The sequence below is a fragment of the Oreochromis niloticus genome, linkage group LG7 (genome assembly GCF_001858045.2).
Source record: "Oreochromis niloticus isolate F11D_XX linkage group LG7, O_niloticus_UMD_NMBU, whole genome shotgun sequence".
NCBI classification, from domain to species: Eukaryota; Metazoa; Chordata; class Actinopteri; order Cichliformes; family Cichlidae; genus Oreochromis; species Oreochromis niloticus.
The window spans coordinates 54356391-54377004 of NC_031972.2; the positions used below are offsets into that span (position 1 = coordinate 54356391).

A 20614-nucleotide genomic window follows, 5' to 3' on the forward strand; every position below is an offset into this window, starting at 1 on the left:
CTAACGTAGAGCATAGAATAGAACTTTATTAATCCCTTTGGGGAGGTCAATTTATTGTTTATTTTTGAGCATGTGGTTTCTTTGTCTGTTCTTCCCATCCTCACTCAACTTTAAAAAGCAGTGCAGCTGCATGGCTGCAGATGTTTGTATGTTCCCTATGTTTGCTAGTACCACTTAATTAAATAACATGAGCTCTTTTACGCTTCCACCCCCAAAGACTTCAATAATTAAATAACAACCAAAAAGGTTTCAGTTCTATTTATTGTTCATTCTTATGGCTTTCCACCTCTGACACACCAGGATAAATTCAGCAGCGTGTGAGAAAGAGGAGGACAAAGTCGGGCCAGGGAGCACAAACCTAGAGATGAAGAAGAGAAGAAGGGAGATCAGACATGATATAGCCAAAAAATTATTGTGATAATAGATTTTCCTCACATCGCCCAGCCTTTATTTCTAGCTCACACTACAACAAGTAATAAGAAATATTTAGTGAAAAAGAGAATACAGGTCAGGTAAAAAAGGAAAGTCAATTTTATTTTTTGAAATAAAACATTTTATTTATCTGAGCAGCAGATTACAGATACTAGTATTAACAAATGCTCCAGTAAACTCTGAAGTACTGATTCAACTTCTTTACTTACGTAAAGGTGAAAAGTACAGGCTCTGCAATGTACTCAAAATAGTAAAGAGAGTAAAATTAGATATTTCAATGACATTTCTACTCGCTATTTTTGTGCAAAGCTAACTGAAACTTGCTATATCATAATAATAGAATTATATTAGTACATTAGAATAAACTCAAGTTTTTTCTAAACCAAAACACGCAAAAAACATGGAGACACAGCTTCATGACAGGAATCACAGGAAAAGATTATTTAAGACACTAAGGGAAGGCTGTGGTTTAAGAGGGAAAGCTGCCACGGTTGTGTTTCAGGTTCTGTGTTAATATGTTTGAGTATTGTATTCCTGGGTTTGGTTATCTTTATTTCTTAAGTCTTAGTGATCTTAGTTCTTCCCTTGGTATTTATCCTTGCCTGTGTTAAGTCTCTGTTGCCCATGTCTCCCCAGTCACTGCGTTTTAGCTTATATGTCTAGAGTTGGTGTCCTCTGTCACTACGTCTTCCCTGTGTCCCACCTCTAGTTTTTTTGAATTTCCTCTGTCAAGCTTCCTGTTTTATTTTGATAGTCCTTGTCCTTTGTCAGCATATTCTGTTTTGCTTCCTCCCTGCCTCGTCATGTCTAATTAGGTTCAGCTGTGTCTCCCTCCTGTTGTGCATTTCCCTCGTTACCTTGTGTGTATATTTAGTGTGTGCTTCCTTCTGCTCCTTGCTGGTCTGTCTGCGTGTCGTTCCTTGTGCGTCGCTGTGTTTCTTCTGCCTGTTTCCCCATGTCTGCTGGTTCCTCATCCCTTGCCCATGTTTCCATCCACAGGTTATTTGTTATCCTTAGCTTTTCTCCAGTTTCGGTTCATTTGTCAGTTTTTCTCTCCCTCACCAGACGTGTCAAGAGCATACTAATTGGAGCATAGATGAAAAATGGACAAAAAGTGCCCCATGCTGTGGTTAAGCGATAGACAGACAGACTTGAATACAACCAAAGGCAAGCCCACCGGACCCTCTGGGGCCCCTACTTTTATAGGTAGTGGTCTACTACACCCATCCTCTCTAAATTTCCTTGATCTAAATTTTCTTGATCTCATCTCTGGCAGGTGGTCAACTCTGAAAAGTCAGTAAATTCCAGTTCCTTTGTTCACCACCATTAGCAGGTCACTCTGACCTGAAAGACTTTAGGGCACAGGTACCATCTGTCTTGCACTATGAAACCTTTGATATTGATATATTGATTACTTGGGCTCAGATCACCCTATGTGTTATTAGATAAATGCAGGACTCCCAAAATAGAGTACATGAAACATTAAATGAGAAATGTAATGAAGTGTCACTTGGTGCCAACCTACATGACGTATAGTTCGACTTGAGATAACATTACACACTTCAGTGTTACATACTGTTTCATTGGGGTGGGGGGTTATATAAATGAGTTATGATCATAAACTTACTGATTAATTAATGATTTCTGAGTAAATAATGATTATACTCTTAACATATATTGTTTTCAACCTGGAACAGGTCAAAGGTCATACTCGTGAAATCTATACATGATAAATGTTGGATATTTCTATTTTGTTCTCATGTGTCTCTGGTAAAAGTTGTTTATATGGCTTCTTGTCCTAAAATTAAGCTTATTTACTAAAATAAGGCCAATAATTGTGATTTCTCACAGGTGAACGAAGGATTAGCAACACATCCCTGGCCTGCAGGCCTTCTCTATAATAAATTCACTAAAAACATTGAAAACAGTTTGTAGTGACCCAATAAAATACAGTGCTACTATTTTCTACATGTCACAAACAGAACTTACATTGATCTCCACGTTTCCCAGCCCATCCCCCAAACCCCCTCTTTTCCCTCTGTCTCATCCCTCCTTCTGTACAGTATCTCTGGGTCCTCAAGGTGAATGAGGCGGGGCAGGAACCTGATCTCAGTGTTGCTGCAGAAACCACATCCTAAGTTTCTAAATCAGGCAACATCATCCATACATAGATAGTATGAGACAGTTCTGCAGCTACTGCCAGATGTACAGATGCGCGCATGCACGCAAACACACACGCATACCGAGCCGTCCACGCTCAATGTAAATGTCCTCTATTGCTGAAGTCTCAGTATGCTAACGAGCTGTTAAAATGCCATGTCACTACACTAATGAATATACATCAGTGGCCTGGTGAGGGTGACCTGCAGGGATGGGACAGAGGTCACAAGAGGTGGGGTGGCAGAAATAAGGACCAGTGCTCCCATGAGACCTGAAAGCACAGAACAAATTCACCAGAATACACACACACACACACACACACACACACACACAGAGGGAAGCGACGCAAGATGAGTGAGCTGCCATTTCACCTATACCCACCCCACCCTTTCTCTTGCGCTCGCTCCTGATCCAGCTCTCGCACACCTGCACTGTTCTTCTTTATGTGTAAGAACGCACAAGACACAAAAACAAAAGGACAACGGCCAGCGTAGTGGTCCTTACCTCACCGTTCTCATCTGCGTCTCGTGTTCTGTCATCTTTTATCTTCCTCCTGCATTTTTGTGTAAGAATTGCCGGCAAGTCCGAATATTGCTGCTGGGACGCTTTAATACAGGTATGTCTCTATTTCCTATTAATTTTAAATGTTGTTTCATCAGTTGAAATGTCGTTTTCTGTCCTGACTGTGGTGAACCTAAATATTAACTATGTGAAAACTCATGAATACACAATGGTAAATATTTATGAGATTAAAAAGATCATTATATTGTTTACTGGATATAGTCTTGGTCATTTAATAATTTGTAAAAACATAATTAGTAAAGAGAACTTCCTCTGAAGGAACAAACCTTTGGAGGTTGATATATATGCTAGGCTGTATATTGTCTAAACATTTAGGTGAATTTGACACCTTTTATACATATTGTTACATATTACATATTACCTTCTGTTTTGGAATAGAGTCATACACGTTGATTAAGTGTCTTGCATCAAATTAGCCCTTTTTTCTAAACATTGTAGAATCTGTCATAGGACATGCACAGCTGAACATTTTATCATGTATTTTGAGCAATGTTGTTTAAAATACATGATAATATCACCAGTGTCAGACCTCTGTAATATTGTAGATATAGTGTTTGGCAGAACTCCTGATTCCTTTGGGTATCCCTTGAATTCTGCTTGCTCCTGCAGCTCTTAGTAACAGTGGTGTATCTTTTCAGACAAAACTGGTGTATGATCCTGAAAATGCAGACATAAAATGAGATCAGTGTCTGCTTGGGTGTGTGATCCCATCTGCTGATTCAGCCTCAGATACTCAATCCCCGTGATGTCTGCAGAATAGAATATAACATACCAAAACAGTTTTGCATTTGGGAGCCAACTTTTGGCAAATTAACTTCCCCTCACTTAGTTTGTTTGCCTTTGTTAAACATCACCTTGGCACATGATTTTCACCTTTGGCAGCTCATTGTGGAACAGCAGAGGTCCACGCATGACGCTTCAACCTCCCACCTCACCAAACACCTCCATGTCAGCAGTTTGGCAGAAAGAGAGAGAGAGAGAGCAGCTTTCACATCCTGTTTTCAAGTGTTTTTGCCAGGCCAGCAGAAACAAGAGAAGTCATTTCACACTGATGGTACAGCATCTATAAGCACATTACTGCTATCTGATCAATAACAAATATGGAAACTCTCCTTTGTGTGTATCCGTGTTTATATTGTTTGTTTGGATGGTTCTTCAGAAAGTTTGCAACAGTCTTCTATTTTATCGAAGTGTAATGTTCTTTTTATTGCATGTGCTGTGATGTTTTTAGGGCTGAGCAATCTTTTTTCTTCATCTCACCAGTTTCTGTCGTCACTCTTCTAATAATGACTGGGAACCGCCAAGTTGAACCAAGCACCTCAGCTACCCCTACCCATCTGCCAAATGCAACTACCACGGCGGGCCAAAAACAATCTGAAGGCCACAGTCTTAATAAGTTCATGAGTGAACTTCACAGTATCCACAGTGAGTTCGACAAATGACTTAATGATAAAATGTATGGATTAACATTTGTAACCAGGAAAATTAGGAAAAAAATTTATGAAAATTATGAATGGTGAAGTATATGCAAAAATTAAGAAACTTGTGAACTATTAAGAAATTTGAACATCTCACATTTCTTATTAGTATTATCTATGTCTTCCCAGTCAGCTGGAGGACTGGGATCGGATAGCTGCAGTGATTCAGTCAGATATTATCCCCTAACAGCAAACAATACTGCAAGTGTTATATTTTCAGCAATTATTTTTGAAGAACGAAGCACAGAACAACATCTAAAATGCCATATTTGACACATTTGCTTTTATGGAGCAAATATCCCACGTATCACATATAGACATATTTTAAATTATATAGATTTAATTTTAAAATACCCTCCCTGGTAGTAGTGCATTACAATTTTGTGTGACAATCATAGTCGGAAATAATTGTTTTTATAGTTTTGTTGTTGTACTTCAGACTAAGTAAGTAAGTAAAATGTATTTATATAGCACTGTTTACAGATATATGCCGCATTATGCTACAACAATTAAGAGACAATTAATACCAATAGAGAGCAACATTAAAACAGAATAAAAACTTAAACAAAAAATGTCAACTGAACGCCCAATTTAACAGTATTTTTAAAAAAGATTTCACGGAGGTAAACTGTTCCAGAGCCTTGGTGCCACAGACTGAAAGACTCTGCCCCCCCACTATTCTTCAGTCTTGTATGAGGGACAAATAATAGATTTTGACATATGTAGTCTGGAGCTTGTCCATTTAGTGCTCTGTAGGGAAGTGTGAGAATTTTAAAACAAATTCTAAAATCAACTGGGAGCCAATGTAAAGAGGATAAAACAAGGGTGATGTAAGCTCACTTGCCAGAGTGCATTAGGAGTCTGGCTGCAGCGTTTTGTATTGCTTGGAGGCGTGACAGAAATGATTTATCTAAGCCAGTAAATAAGGCATTAGAATAATGTAGCCGCAATGACACAAACGCATGAACAATTTTCTCTAGTTCAGAGAAGATTATAGCTTGCAATTTAGAAATGTTCCTTAAATGAAAGAAACTAACTCGAGTTATACATATATACCGCTTGGACAGCCATATGCATGCACATTTTTTGGAAAATTTAAAATTGCATGCCAAATGACAAAAATGTAATCTTGGAGATGGTGATGTCCCTTGTAACGACACTTCAGAACAAGCACTTGAACTATGCTGTGATAATACCACGACATGACAGATGATAACACCTTGCAATATCTTTTAATCTGGATTAACATAACCCCAAATTATGGTCTAAAATTTCCATGGATTCTGCCCTCATAGATAACACTGTAGAGCTGTACAGCTGCTTTACAATAAATGCAAAATTCCAAAAAGATTTGAATGATCAGCTATTCAACAAATAATACAAGAACATTAGGGTTCATTGCACTATTTCCTAGTGTTCACTTTATGTACTCTTAGTTCAGACAATGTAGAAATTTGTTTTATTTTATTTTGCCTTAAAACTATTTTAAGAGAAAACAAATATTTTGTCAAACATTTATGTATGATTAATGTCTGTGTTTTGTGGATTTACAGTGCCATCATGGGCTGTCGCTGCCCTTTGTATCGTGAGCCTGTGCATGGTGCTGTCCTGTGCTGTGTGCATGTGGAAGAAGTTCCTAAAAAAGGGGGACAAGGGCAAAGAAAAGGACAAGAAAAAGGGGACAGAGAAGAGTAAGGGAGGTTTTGACACTGAAATGGATGGAGGTTACAATGAGGTAAGCTGTAAAAACACACAGTCTGTGTCCCCCCCGCTCCCGCCTGCAGACGCATTGTCCTTGCAATGTATCACAGTCCTGACATCCGGGTCATCCAGGACTACTAAAACTGTCAGTGTGTGTTAAGATACATGGATGTTTTGTACTCCTTCATGTTGTAATAAAAGTTGACCTATGGTGTGAGATAACTTGTTCTGGACTTTAATCAAAGCTGTGTGTCACACATTGCTCATGTATCATCTGTTTCTGTGTCTGGTTGTGTGAGGCTACACAACATACAGAAGGAACATCGTCACAAGTTGTAGCACAGATTACCTGATGTGATGCATGTCTGTCTGCATGCAGTCCCTGAAAGATGAATGTGACAAAGAAACAGAGCTGTCAGATAACGAGCCCAAGGAAGACGAGAAGCTGGGCAGACTACATTTCACATTAGACTACAATTTCACAGATAATACGGTGAGTCCCAGCTATTCACTATGATGCGTTTTGCCCACCATCTGCCAGCTCTCAAAATGTCACATTTGAATACTTTTCTTCTCCCTGTCAATTAGCCAGAGTCTCTTTTCTCCCCCTTACATTCCCCTGTTATCATGTTCCAGCTGGTGGTAGGCATCTTGCAGGCTGCAGAGCTACCTGCGATGGATGTGGGAGGAAGTTCTGACCCTTACGTTAAACTCTATCTGCTACCAGACAAAAAGAAAAAGTTTGAAACCAAAGTTCATAGAAAGACCTTAGAACCCAACTTCAATGAGACTTTCACATTTAAGGTAAATGTAATACACCAACATAAATAAAGGTCATTTCCCCTGACTAGAAGCTCTGTTAATATATGTGTAAAATGACTGCCCTTTGTTATGTTCTCTGCTCTGCAGGTACCATACACTGAGCTGGGCGGAAAGACCCTTGTGATGACTGTGTATGACTTTGACCGTTTCTCAAAACATGATGCTATTGGAGCTGTGAAGATACCCATGAGCAGTGTGGACTTCAGCCAGTCTCTGCAAGAGTGGCGGGACCTGCAGAAGGCAGAGAAGGAGGAGGTAGGAGCATATTATGACAGGGGGAGGGTGAAGAAGGGAGGATCACAGAAGATGAATGCGTTTAAACTTTCCAAAACTTAACTGAAGAGGCATGAGGTCCTGAATAGTTGTTATCTGAAAAAAATCGATCACATTTTTCCTGTTTTACTAGCTTTTTAAATGCTACACAAAGCATTTCGGTCTCAGGAACTCCAGCTTCTTTTACTAATTAATAATTCATGCATGCAAATTTTTTATACATTCATCCAATGTGATACTCAATACTTTTTGTGTGTATTAGAGTGAACGGCTTGGAGACATATGTTTGTCCTTGAGGTATGTCCCTACAGCAGGGAAGCTGACAGTGGTGATTTTGGAGGCCAAAAACCTGAAGAAAATGGATGTGGGCGGATTATCAGGTGAGTTAAGTAGGAAAAACTTTGAAATCATTTCAGATTTGAAGCCATTGTCAATCTTTTTGATTTTTTGTTAGTACTCATAATTTTGATTCTGTGCAAACTAGATAATACAAAATCTAAACATCTAAACGTATGTCTCTCTGTGTAATTGATAATTCCACCAGGTGCTCTCTTCAAACTCCACATTTGGTAGTGCTGGCTCAGTTTTAAGGTCTTCTAAATACCTTTTTAGTCTTGTGCCCAGTTTCAAAAAGCTTCTGTTTAAGAAAACTGAGGACAATTGATGTTCTGTTTCACTGATGGAGTTACTGCATCCATGCCAGGCCGTTGGTCTGCTCTGTGACATAAAAACTCCCTGTTCTCATTTCCAGATCCTTATGTGAAGATCCACTTAATGCAGAATGGGAAAAGACTCAAGAAAAAGAAAACAACAATTAAGAAAAACACTTTGAACCCTTACTACAATGAATCCTTCAGCTTTGAAGTACCTTGTGAACAGATAGAGGTACACGTTTTTATTTGCAAATACAAGCACACAAATACAATAATCAGCACTGATATTTGTGTCTCTGTATTTTCATTTGTAGAAGGTGCAGGTAGCGGTGACTGTGCTCGACTATGACAAGATTGGGAAGAATGATGCTATCGGGAAGGTGTTGCTGGGCGGGAACAGCACTGGAACTGAGCAACGCCATTGGTCAGACATGCTGGCCAACCCCCGGCGGCCAATAGCCCAATGGCATAGCCTTCAACCTGAAGATGAAGTCAATGCACTAATTTCCAACAAGAAATGAAACCCTGGTGGGATATAAAATCCAGCATTTACCTCAAATACTTCTAATGTTTGTTCCTTTAGAATGTTAAGCAGCTTAACTGACTAATTCTACCCAGTGACAACTTGCTTTAGCCATGACAATATCCAAGTCTTTAAAACAGACTGAAGGCTTTTCATTCCCTCCTCCTGCTTCTGCCTTAACAAAGATGCATCACTATGTACAGTGTTATTAAAGCAAATTACATTTTTCTACTTGCAAGTGTCATCTGTTCTATGATGTCCACCAAGCAAATTACACTTGCGCAAATGACAAGCCAAACGGCTGAAAATAGGCACTTGTATGACTGCTATTAAGCGTCTGCTTTCAATAAGATGTGATTATGATTCATTCTTTTGAAATTCATTTAAGTATGTTAAATTTCTATTGTATTCCACTGTAACATTTTACAAGAAAAATAATATCATCAGAGGTTAATATAGTGCACTGTGACTGAGGAGCCAAGAAAGACAAGCCAAGATAACTTCTAGGCGGCATTTACAGACTTGTTCCTTTGCTCTAGCCAAAGTGGAGAGTGGGAACAGGCCCAAATCTCAACAGGAATATTTTATTTTTCCTGTCTTGACAGAATTTGAAAATAGGAATTTGTCCCATTTCCCTTTTTGTTTTGCCACAAAAGTAAACCATGGGCATTTCTAACAGGGACTAGTCATAAACAAAGACTTGCTAAAAAAAACTGAAGCAAATAAATGGTTTTCAGCTCGTAATTGTACAAGCCACGAAGTGGCAACAATTTCTGCAAAAAAACCCACAAAAAAACACTTCACTCTTTAATGACAAGTCTTTCTTTTTAAATTTTAGCCGGTGGGAGACAGTATTTGTTAATCCTAATTGTGCATAAAATTGCATTAAACCGTGACCCATCCTTTCTCCCTTTTTGGGATATAGGTGTACACACAAAACACTACACACAATCCTCCTGTATACATAGACAGACAAATAGGAATTGAGGGTGCATTATTATAAGTCTAGTTAATAGCTGTCCTAATATATACAGCTTTAATTATTTTAATAAACTGGCCCTTTAAACAGCTCAGAGGGAGAGGCCTCTGTGTATACTGCGAAGCCTAAAGCCCCACTGAACAATAATAATTTCTCAAATAATTAATTCATTGCCAGGCTGCATTTTGCTGTGTTTATAGAGGCTACATCCATTATAGTAAACAGGCATGTGAACAATAATGATTCCATAATCGCTACAGCAGTTACTGACTATAGGTGGGAAAGCTCAGGACAACCTTACAACAAATCTATTTTTGGTTTCAGTTTTTAGGGCTCTGACTTTAAAAAATAATAATAAAAAATGTTCAGATCGCTCTGATAAGACTGCCTCTGTATGACAAATGATTCAAGTGTAAAACTCTGAGTTCGACATCTCAGCTGCATGAGGAGACCCTGACTTATCCTGTCTATGCAGAACTAACTGGATAATTAAGTTTTACCATGTGCAAAACTCTGAGGATGTTACCTGAAATTAATAAAACATTTAGTGTGTTATCAGTTCTGTTTTCTGTGGGAGATTTGCACTAATGTTTGGTGATTTCATAGCTGTAATGAGTGATTTTGCAGCCAGTGCATTAAGAGCAAGTTTTGTTTGGATTCTGTAAGGCTATAGCTTATGAAGCAGTCCATCCAGTGCTAGTGGTGCGGCAAAGAGACCTGTAAGTGTGCCAGCGAAGCAAAACTTTCTATCCTGTCCCCAGCAGGGCTCCATCAGTGCTGAATCCCCTCCTTCTAAATCCTTTCTCTCCTCATTTAACAGTCCTTTGGGGCTGCTACAACAAGCATCAGCATGAAAAAAGCTGAAGTGTATTAAATTATTGTGAGAGATCCCATCTGGAGATGCTGAGACTTGCGACGTCCTCCTCCTTTTTGTCCTCACACTAACTCTGTAAACTGCAGATGTCGCTGTTGAGGCATTTTGATCAGAACTTAAATCATGGATAGGCCTACCTTTGGCATTTTTTATAGAGTCAACTATGTAATGGGAACATGATATGGGTTTTTTTACAGGCAGCAACCAACAAAGTGTTGAAAGATACAATTTAAAATAGGTTATTTGCTTGGTTGTCTGCTATGTGTATAAACAACAATGGTCCACTCCATGTTAATGAGTTAATTAATTTTTTTTCTTGAATGATTCACAGGTCCATGTTGAGAATGGAACAACGGTGCAGAGATTATGACTGTCACCCCACAGCAAGGCAGGCTGGAACCTTTGTGGGGAGTTTACATGTTCTGCTCTGGCTGCATCCAGGTTCTCTCGCTTCCTTCCACAGTCCAAAAACATGCATACTTACTAAATGTAGTAAAAAGATCAAAGCCGACACCAGATGACACTGATGAAGTGTGGTGGCAAGTGCTGTGCAATAACATAGCTTTGTCTGTGTTAAGTTGAAATAAAGTTAAAGTGAAAGCACAGATTCTTTGTTATGTGTAGCAAGAGACAGTTATTCCTGTGTCTGTCCTTGTGGAAGCAAAGTCGAATCAGTCTGTTAGAGAAAGTTCTGCGCTAATAGTCCAGTAAGCAGTGCAGTAATATACACCAGTATTTACTGGTGTAAAATCCTCCAGTGTGGCTGAATTAAAACAATTCTTCAAAGAAGAGTGGAACAACACTTCTCAAAGTGATATGAAAGACTCATTGTCAGTTAGGGCAAACGCCTGATTGCAATCCTTGCTGCCAAGGGTGGCACAGCCAGTTGTTAGGTTTAAGGGGCAATTTATCGCTGTTAATAAATCAAATTATAATTTTAAAAACTGCATTTTGCATTTAATTAGGTTATCTTTGTCTAATTGAAATTAGTTCTAATATCTCAAACGTGCAAGAAACAAAAGAAAAATTTATTTTTTTAATTTTTTGTATTTATGTATTCATTTTATTATTTTTTACTATTTTTTATTTATTTATTTTTGCTTTGCTACCTTTACACATGTTAGCTTTAATCATTTTCACACCTTAGCATCAGTGTTCGTATTCCTTTTTAGCTAGCTATAACCTACTTTTCTGTTAGCTAATGGACTAAGTTTACTTCAGGGCTTTCTTCCAGAAGGGCTTTTTCTCCTGTTGTTTTCTTTTCAAGTATATCTTTGTTGCTTTTATTGTTTGTTTTGGCTAATAATGTCTATATAACCAACTTTTGTGAACTGGACTCTTAATTCGAACCTCTCTAGTTCATTTCCCCCCTGCTTGTTTCTCTGTGTCTCTGTCAAGTGTCCCACCCCAGTCATGTGACACCAAGTGATTTTACGGTACATTCAGGTGAAAACCTCTATTATGGAGGGGCAGATTTGTAGGCTCACACGGAGGCAAACGGTCAAGCCAAAGTCAGCCTGCTGGTTGAAGATGCAGTGACAGAGAGCAAAGCAACAGGCTTACCTGCGCAACAGGTGTAGGCTACTTGTCAGCTGGTCAGGGGGGGCTGTCGCCACCAGGTACGTTTTAGAGGTACGACCAGGCATCGTACCGGTTCAACAAACACCCTGAACCCTTTCCTCTCGGGACAGTTGAGATGCACCGTTAACGTTTCGGCGAGACTTCCTTTCGGACTCTGAGATGAACTTAAAGTGGACAGTGAAACGATTTCTTCTTATGTCGTTTTCAGTCTCCCACTTGCTGTTACTTGAGGGTAAGTCAGACACATCCAGACTTCTGTAGATGTTAATGTTATTGATAATATATGATGTATTACAAGTATGAGATTATGTTTACATAAATAAGCCACAAAATCCTTGTGGTTTTACAAGTTATTTTAGACCCATCTCTCCTTTCTTTTATCAGTATTAGCACTCACAGATGGTAATAAAATTTTACAACTGCCTGCTTAACACGATGTACACTTTGAAATATATTTTGATGTTACACCTATAAGATACCTTTGTCTGAGATGAGTAAGGCAGAAACCTAAATGCTGATTTTATAACTCTGCATTTAGGAGTTCAGAGTCGACTGTCAGTGGCAGAAGGAAGACCACAGAGGTAAATAAAAGAAAGAATACTAAACATGTTGCTGTCTATTAATAATATTAATACAGTATTACATTAGATGATACAATTGAAAAGTCATTTTTCATATGTCATTCTTACACAGTGCTCTAGGACGAACATGATAAATGCATTTACACTTCCTGTATAGTGTATATGACAGAGACAGTGTATGAGAGTGTGTGTCTGTGTGTGCCTGCACATGTGCGTGTGAGAGTTCAGTACAGAGAGGTTTCAAGTCTGAATTCAAGTGGTGTAAAGTGCACTTAAGTCTCCCCTCTGACTGTTTCTTCCCACTAATGTGCATGTTTGTGTGTGTGTGCAGAAGAGCTAATGCACTCCGGAGGAAACGGGATCTCCTCGGGGAGGAGGTTTGTACACTACACCTAAGAGAACCAGAGGAGGTCAGGGCACCCACATGCGCACAACACCCTAACCGGCACAAAGCTGTCTTTGTAGAGAATGAGACACACTCACTAACTTGTACACTTTCTCCCACTCAACTTGACGCAACTGTTATCTTACAGGACCAGTTAGAGCAGTGGTACAGAAACGTCAGTGTCAGCGATGCTGTTAAAGCTTAAGAATTGTTTAAGGAACTACTCTAAGTGTCTGTTGTTTACTCTTTTCCAAGACGTACAGACCATTGCTGTCAGAGGGTACTCTGTCACGCAGTATTTTGCACAACTACACAGCCAGAGATTCCTCTTCAGGTAAATACTCCGCCTGTGAAGTGATTCCAAATGCATTCACGGAAACTTAACACTCTTTACCTGGGCAGACTAGAATGATTACCCTTGATTTTTTTGTCTTTCCCAGAATACTGCGGCTGCCTCAATGGCGGCTGGTGTCAGGAAGGTGGGGTGTGTGACTGTGCTCAGTTCCAGGCATTGGGAGACCGCTGCCAGATCAGTGAGTAATCCACCCACCTACATGTCTTCCTTCAGATTTGTCTTATAACCACATATTTTTGGTATGCAATAAACCAGCTGGCTAGCATCTTTGGTAACAATATCCTTTTTTAATAACATAACGTAGTCAGTCTTCAAGAATTTGTGAATGTGCTCCACAATCATTCAACAAATGTTAATTAGCTGTACACACTCCAGCATTAATTATCAGATTTTCCCAGATCTCTTTCTCTCTGTCTCTCCTTTGTTGATACAAATCCACCAGCCTCCATCTCAACTCAAACCACCCACCCATACACATACACACAAAGACTTTACTCCCTAGAGGAGCTGATATAAAGTCACTTGAACTTAGGTAATAGGGTAAGGGCTGAGTGATGGAGTTTCTGGTTTCTATATTGTGAACAGGCTCCTTATACAGCGTATCAGGAGATCTGAGGTCACGGTGATTGTAAAGACATTTTTCATTTCAATAAAAACTAATTTGGTGTTGACAAATGGGCGAAGGCAATGCAGTTCTTTAGAGACCACCTGTGACTCAGCTGAGACTTGAGGAGAAACCCTGAAATGAAGCTGACAAGATAAAGAAATATGATTTTCAAAAATAAAACACCACTACAGAAAGAAAATATGAAAGAAGGTCATGAGTGCAGGTTGGTCATGAAGGTAATAAAAGCTTCACCCAAGAAAAATATCAAGCTTTCCCACCGTAACAGATTATAATAATTGAGGCAACTGAGCTATTCTTCAAAAAGTACTGAATAAAATTTTAAAATTATATTTTTTAAGCATTAATGTCTCAAAATGTAGATGTGTAAAATGAACCATTCACGCCAGGGTATTAAAATCAGAAGATGTGTTTGCTGTCAGCGCAACCCACCTCCTCAGATTTTTGGGAATGGCCCTCGGCAGCATCTTGGCATTTCCTGCTATGGGGATTTCCTCTAACAAAGAGGTTTTAGAAAAGGAGTTCATTTTCTTCTGATAAGTGCAATGAAATAGAACATGATGAAAGGCATAGCAATGATAAAGCAAAGTTTATTTGTGTCACCATCATTACAAGAATCTTGTCTTACTGAAATGCCCATTTTCCTCTTAGTACCTAACCAGGGCCAGGATAGAGATGGGATCTGCAGGTCATGGGGTCAGCACCACTATGAAACATTTGATGGAATATATTTCTACTTCCCTGGAACCTGCTCTTACATTTTGGCCCAGGATTGTCACTCAACTACACCGCAGTACACAGTGTGGGTAAGGCTAGTAATCAGTCTTTACTCTATGTCTATACATTAGCTTCTTGCTACATTGCCATGTTTGCTATTAAAACAAAGCAATACGGAAGTTTCTTAAATAAGCTAAACTGCAGTGGCATCTGACTGCTTGTACTGAACAAAATAACAGGAAATAGGAGATCTGTAAAGGCTATAAAACAGTCATGTGGCAAGGTCTTAAAGTGTCTGTGTTTAGAATACATAATAACAACTATCTGCTGTCAGCACAACCCTGGTGTGGAATATTTCTTTGTGCCATTGTTTTCTAAAAACTCAACAAAAAAATGTCTCACTAAGGACAAAAAATGTTTTTAATTATAATTAACCTTTTTCCAAAAAATGTGCCAAAGTCATTCTAATTATGTCTTTATCTTTGCAGCCATATATTATTAGATAATGATAGTCTACATAAATTGAGTTGTAGCCTTAATGAGCCCTTTTCATAAATCGGTATGCTTTTCCCTCAGTGGCTCTTATTCCACTTCTATCATTTTCTTGTGTTTGTCAGATTCACAACAGCAGAGTGTGTGAGGGGAGTGTGTATTCATGTCCAAGAGCTCTCAGTCTGTTCTTCCCAAACGAGGAGGAGATCCACATCTCGGGATATCGGGTCCACCAGGGAGGCCGCAGGTGCATATGAGTGTGTGCATGTATGTGTGTGTTTGTTAACTGCAGAGTTGTCGAAATAAAAACTAAAAAGGAAGAAAGAAAGAAAGCATTTGCTTGCCATCCCATCTACACCTACTGTAAAATCGATAGAAGACTATAAGTAAGATTTTCAAAGACCTGACGTCATCCAATGCTGTCATGATGTCTCTGTCTCTGTATAATGTCAGGTTAAGTTTGCCTCAGACTGTGGGTGGTGTCTTTATTGAACGACTGGCTGATTACCTGCTCGTGAAGAGCGTGTTTGGCTTCTCTTTGGCCTGGGATGGAGGCTCGGGCGTCTACCTGAAGATGAGCGAGGAGCACCAAGGCACCCCTTGTGGCCTGTGTGGGAACTTCAACAATGTTGCTGGTGATGACCTCACCACTGCTCGCGGTAAGACCGGCCTGACTGGCGACTCATCCTCTTATCCCTTCTCTCAGCACCCACTCATCGTAATTATTGTTATTATACACTCAACACTGATTCTGGCCAATTATAGTAGCAGTGGGACCTGGGGAGTCTAGAGTGGAAGGACAGGGGAGAACTGGTAGTTTTGATTTGAATAGCTGGAAGAAGCATGAACTTTCCTCATATGACCTAGTAACATGAACTACGGTGCCCCGCTTGTTTGGGAGGAGAGATGACCAGTAATGTGGAGATGAGCCCAAGGAAAGAGAACAGACAAAAAGGCACCAACTACAGCGCACACACACACACATATTTCCTCTTAGTGCCCTCTTTTTATGTCTCATGTTATTGTGTTTAACAAATTAAAGAAAGAATTTCATGTATGTTTGAATGGAAAATCTACTTCATCTTTGCTCTGTGTATGTGTTTTTATACATATCTTTTGTCTGTACCGATTTCATGCTGGGTATACCACATACATATGCACATGTGTGTTGGCTTTAGGTATTCGGACAGATGAACCTGCGCTGTTTGCTAACAGCTGGGCAGTGGACCTGGCTCATGAACGAGCCTGTCCCTCAGTGGATCTTGACTTCAGTGGGCCCTGCCAGTCTGAGTCAGACATGGATGTAAGAACCACAGAAGCAATATTTCCACTTAATAACATGTGCAAAGACAAATCAGGCCTGCGAAAGTGCACCATAATAAAACCTTTTTTAGCTGTGTTAATTTCTGTTTACTTCTTGTGGTATATTATGTTGCATATATTCATACCATACTTTATTTGCATGCAGGATGCTATAGAGAAATGCAGTGCGCTTCTCTTTTTCCCCTTTTTGTCCTGCCATGAAAACATCGATCCCAATCCCTTTGTTGCCAGTTGTGTCTCTGACCTTTGTGTGTAAGTCAAAGCAAGCACACTGTCGAGTAGATACATTCAACCTTTTGCTCGAGTTGAGACTTTTTGTATACAAATCAGTTCCCCAAAAACATTTGATGCATGTTTTCAGCTCTGATGATGAGGAAACTTTTTGTCGAGCCTTGGTGGAGTACACCCGAGCCTGCTCCCATGTTGGATATCCCGTAAGAGAGTGGAGAGACAGCTTCCCTTCTTGCAGTAAGTAATGGCTACTGCTCTACGATTTCAGCGGAAACATGAAAACTTATAATGTATTTAGTGCACACTTGTGTTCTGCTTATTGTTAAGCCAGTTTGTGTTTATGCTTAGATGACGGCTGTGAGGAGAGTTTTGTGTATAGAGACTGTATCAGCTGCTGTCCACCTACCTGTACATTTGAGAAAGAATGCCTGGGAACCAATCTGCATTGTCTGGATGGATGCTACTGTCCTGATGGTATTCAAAGAAAACAACCAAAAAAATAATTTAAATGTCTCTGAAATTGTTGACTGATCTCAGATAATCATCCTTGCATGCAGGTCTCATCCTGCAGAATGGAACATGCATTGCTGCCTCTCAGTGTCCATGTGTTTATCATGGAACGTCATATGTACAAGGACAGGTGCTACAACAGGGATGCAGTGTCTGGTGAGTGTGGAACAGTGTTACTGTGTGAGAATATAGCACAGCCAATGTGTTGCTAACTCTTTCTGTTTTGTTTTTTCAGTGTGTGCATGGGTGGTGTGTGGAACTGCACTGAGAATAACTGCACAGGTAAGAATCCCATCGAAGACAGCTAAAGAAGAAATAACACATCCAGATTTAAAAAACAAAAACACTCTTCTTTTTGTCTCTTCTTAGTTGAATGTTCGGTGGTTGGGGACGTGTTTGTGACAACGTTTGACGGAAGGATGTTTCTCCAGCCAGGAGCGTGTCAGTATGTCCTGGCAAAGAGCCGCAGCAGGAGCAGATTCACCATCACACTACAGTATACTACTTGTGCAGAGGTAGCACACACAACTACTTTTGCACACACCTAACAAGCCTGCAGTGTTCCTTTAATCCAGATATAACTGGCCCTTCCGTATAAATGTGTGTCAACAGCAGCAGGTGTGTATTCAGTCAGTGACAGTAGTGCTGGATGAAGATGTAAGTCGCCAAATCACTTTGACAAGAGAGGGGGAGGTGATAATCGGTGTTAACCCAGCGCCTGCCCTGCCATATGTCGATGGTAGGAATCGCACAATGCACACACACAATATGAAATGGTACATATAAACACATCACCTTATATAGTTAAAAAAAATTATTCGATTTTAAAACTTCTTCCTGACATACAGATGCAGTCGAGGTGCGCAAGCTGACCTCTGTGTTCACACAGCTGAAGACTGGGATTGGTTTCAGGCTGCATTATGACGGTCGAGGTGGAAGGGTCTATGTGCAGCTTGACAGCCAGTGGCGCGGACAAACGCTGGGACTCTGTGGAACCTACAATGGAAATCTACGAGATGATTTCCTGTGAGCATGTACTTCCCACTTACACGTCAGTGTTGAAAATGTGACTTTCGCTGAGGATATTTTTGTGGGGGGTAGGTCTCCAGCAGGTATGATAGAGGGCACTCCGCAGCTTCATGCCAGTGCTTGGAAGGTGTCATCTGCCTGTGTTGCTCCAGTTAATCTACCTATTACAGACCCATGCGAGATGAATCAGCACAACGGTAATAGTTTCAATTACTGTGGATTTGGTTATTATTCTTTCATTTTAGCCTTAATGAATATATACGAAGAAAGAAAAGGATTAAGGCAAAACTTTAGGGGTTTGAATCCCAGATTGTGCTATGCATTCTAACATTACTGCTTTCTGGTTTGAATTATGAATTGTTCAAGTTTTAGCTGCAGGCAATCTATCTTGTCAAAGGAAATATGAGGATGTGTTAAGTTTCGTGTTGGCTTATGTGTCTTGTAGTATTCTACGCATCCCAGTGTGAGGTGCTTTTGGGCACTGTGTTTGCTCCGTGTCATGGCTACATCAGTCCAAACATCTACCAGCAGCAGTGCCGCTATCAGGCCTGCCGCTGTGGGAGCAGCTGTTTGTGCACTGCACTGGCTCATTACGCTTACCTTTGCTCCAAACATGGAGTCAACATTAATTTCAGATCACAAGTCTCCGAGTGTGGTAAGTTTCCATGGTCTGGATTTTTTTTTAGACATTAATTTGTGCCTTTGTGATTTTTCTTCTTATTGATATGAGATTCAAATGTACACTGCTCCAAAATGTAGGCATTGTAAAGGGATTTCAGAAGACTGTAATTTACCCCAGAAAAACAAATTTGTACTATTCTCTGTGTGTGATATACAGGAGTGGTGTGTCTTGGTGGAATGCTGTACCACTCGTGTGTGTCGTCTTGTGGCCGGTCCTGTCGGGCATTGTCCAGCACTGAGACATGTACCCCTGATGACTGTGCCGAGGGATGCGGCTGTCCAGACGGCAGTTTTTATGATGATGTGCGCCAGCGCTGTGTGCAGCTGTAAGCATTAAGCACCTCATACATCATCCTTACTTACTAATGGGTATCAGTTGCCATTTGGCCAGAAAGGACATACAATGGCACACATAGCACTTAAACACAAAAAGCATCATCATTAATAAATGTAATCAAAATATTCTCATGACTTTCTCCTCAGGTCGCAGTGTCACTGTTATTCCATGGGTGGGGTGTCACAGCCAGGAGAGGTGACCTTCAGTGCCTCTGGGCCCTGGTGAGTCACAGCTGACCATAAGCTGCACTGAAAATTGAAAACCCACTCTGCTTGCTCTTCAAACTGCACACAGTGTAACATACTTGCACACACCCTGATCCATTTGAGAAAGCAGTTTAAGCTTGAGTGATTGTCAAATGAGACGTAGAGCACTTAAACTGACCTTGTGTTTGATAACATTATTCTCTTTCCCAAACACTCGCCCCTTTTTCTCTCCCTTCCTGTCTCCACCATCAGCCTGTGCAGAAATGGGAAGATGGAGTGTGTGCCAGAGGAAAAAGGTAACCTCTCTGCACTCCCCCCCTCCTCCCTTCAGTTCCTGCTTTAGTCCGTTCCAGTAACAAAGTGGCATTTCAGGCTATGTCCCTCTTGCTGAAATCAAGAGCCTTATGTCTGTAGCTGTAGCTTGCTTCCCATGACTTGATGTTGCAATTGGTGTTTATGGCAACTAGGGCATTGATTTTCTTGTGTGCGTGTGTGTGTGTGTGCGGGTGTGCATGAACATCATAGAGCCAGATAGTATAGAAGTCGGGGAGTGTCCAGAGGGGAAAGTGTACCACAGCTGCACTGAGCAGAGGGGAGGAGTGGCCTGTGCACCAACCTGCCGCAACCTGATGTTGAACCTGACGTGCCCACCCAGTACACCATGCATACCTGGCTGTGTCTGCCCTTCTGGGTAATACAAAGACTTAGTGACTATTTTCAAAATAACATGAGAATATTTATGTATTTGTTAGTTTGTTTTTAATGGCCTCCTACCTGTTAGTCAGTCACTTTTTTTGTTGTTAATTTTAATACTATTTTTAATCTCTGCTTTACCTGTGTTAGAATAGTTACATTGAAACACAAAAAGTGGTACCTTAAGGTAGTTAAAACAAATTCACCTACCCCAGGACCATTTGCCATTTGCACTCACCACTGTGGACTGTGTGAAGAGAAGCATCTTGCAGGCATCAGCATATATGTGTCTTAATTTCACTTACAAGATTTTTGCCGATATTCAGCAGCCAGAGCACAAAGCACTCTGAAAGTTCATGTCCAGGGAAAGACTGGTTTTCAATACTGTCAC

General features: G+C 40.2%; 2 protein-coding genes and 1 long non-coding RNA gene across 3 annotated transcripts in view; 2 read left to right on the top strand and 1 right to left on the bottom strand.

Annotated features, from left to right (window-relative positions):
* Nucleotides 1–243: 243 nt before the first annotated feature.
* On the bottom strand, nucleotides 244–1956 carry LOC106098754 (uncharacterized). Its single transcript, XR_002062887.2, has 2 exons — nucleotides 1290–1956; nucleotides 244–358 (listed from the first exon to the last, which is right to left on the bottom strand). It is a non-coding gene; the product is annotated as an uncharacterized LOC106098754 (long non-coding RNA).
* Nucleotides 1957–3047: 1091 nt separating this feature from the next.
* On the top strand, nucleotides 3048–9012 carry syt1b (synaptotagmin Ib). The gene is made up of 10 exons (XM_025908946.1): nucleotides 3048–3208; nucleotides 4057–4228; nucleotides 4438–4599; nucleotides 6206–6387; nucleotides 6733–6846; nucleotides 6990–7157; nucleotides 7263–7430; nucleotides 7711–7828; nucleotides 8200–8333; nucleotides 8416–9012. Exons 3-10 carry the CDS (start codon nucleotides 4461–4463, stop codon nucleotides 8620–8622), a joined length of 1230 nt encoding a protein of 409 aa, XP_025764731.1. The 5' UTR covers nucleotides 3048–3208; nucleotides 4057–4228; nucleotides 4438–4460; the 3' UTR covers nucleotides 8623–9012.
* Nucleotides 9013–11612: 2600 nt separating this feature from the next.
* The window catches only part of otogl (otogelin-like), a 28641-nt gene continuing 19639 nt past the window's right edge, over nucleotides 11613–20614 (top strand). The window contains 23 exon segments of the mRNA XM_025908945.1: nucleotides 11613–12290; nucleotides 12597–12639; nucleotides 12971–13016; nucleotides 13280–13358; nucleotides 13465–13557; nucleotides 14656–14810; nucleotides 15339–15460; nucleotides 15667–15872; nucleotides 16392–16516; nucleotides 16682–16788; nucleotides 16898–17004; nucleotides 17116–17241; nucleotides 17325–17433; nucleotides 17513–17559; nucleotides 17647–17792; nucleotides 17890–18016; nucleotides 18126–18303; nucleotides 18379–18503; nucleotides 18752–18961; nucleotides 19145–19313; nucleotides 19471–19545; nucleotides 19783–19826; nucleotides 20056–20221. Of these exon segments, the coding sequence (XP_025764730.1) occupies nucleotides 12218–12290; nucleotides 12597–12639; nucleotides 12971–13016; nucleotides 13280–13358; nucleotides 13465–13557; nucleotides 14656–14810; nucleotides 15339–15460; nucleotides 15667–15872; nucleotides 16392–16516; nucleotides 16682–16788; nucleotides 16898–17004; nucleotides 17116–17241; nucleotides 17325–17433; nucleotides 17513–17559; nucleotides 17647–17792; nucleotides 17890–18016; nucleotides 18126–18303; nucleotides 18379–18503; nucleotides 18752–18961; nucleotides 19145–19313; nucleotides 19471–19545; nucleotides 19783–19826; nucleotides 20056–20221 (2678 nt within the window). The 5' untranslated portion in view covers nucleotides 11613–12217.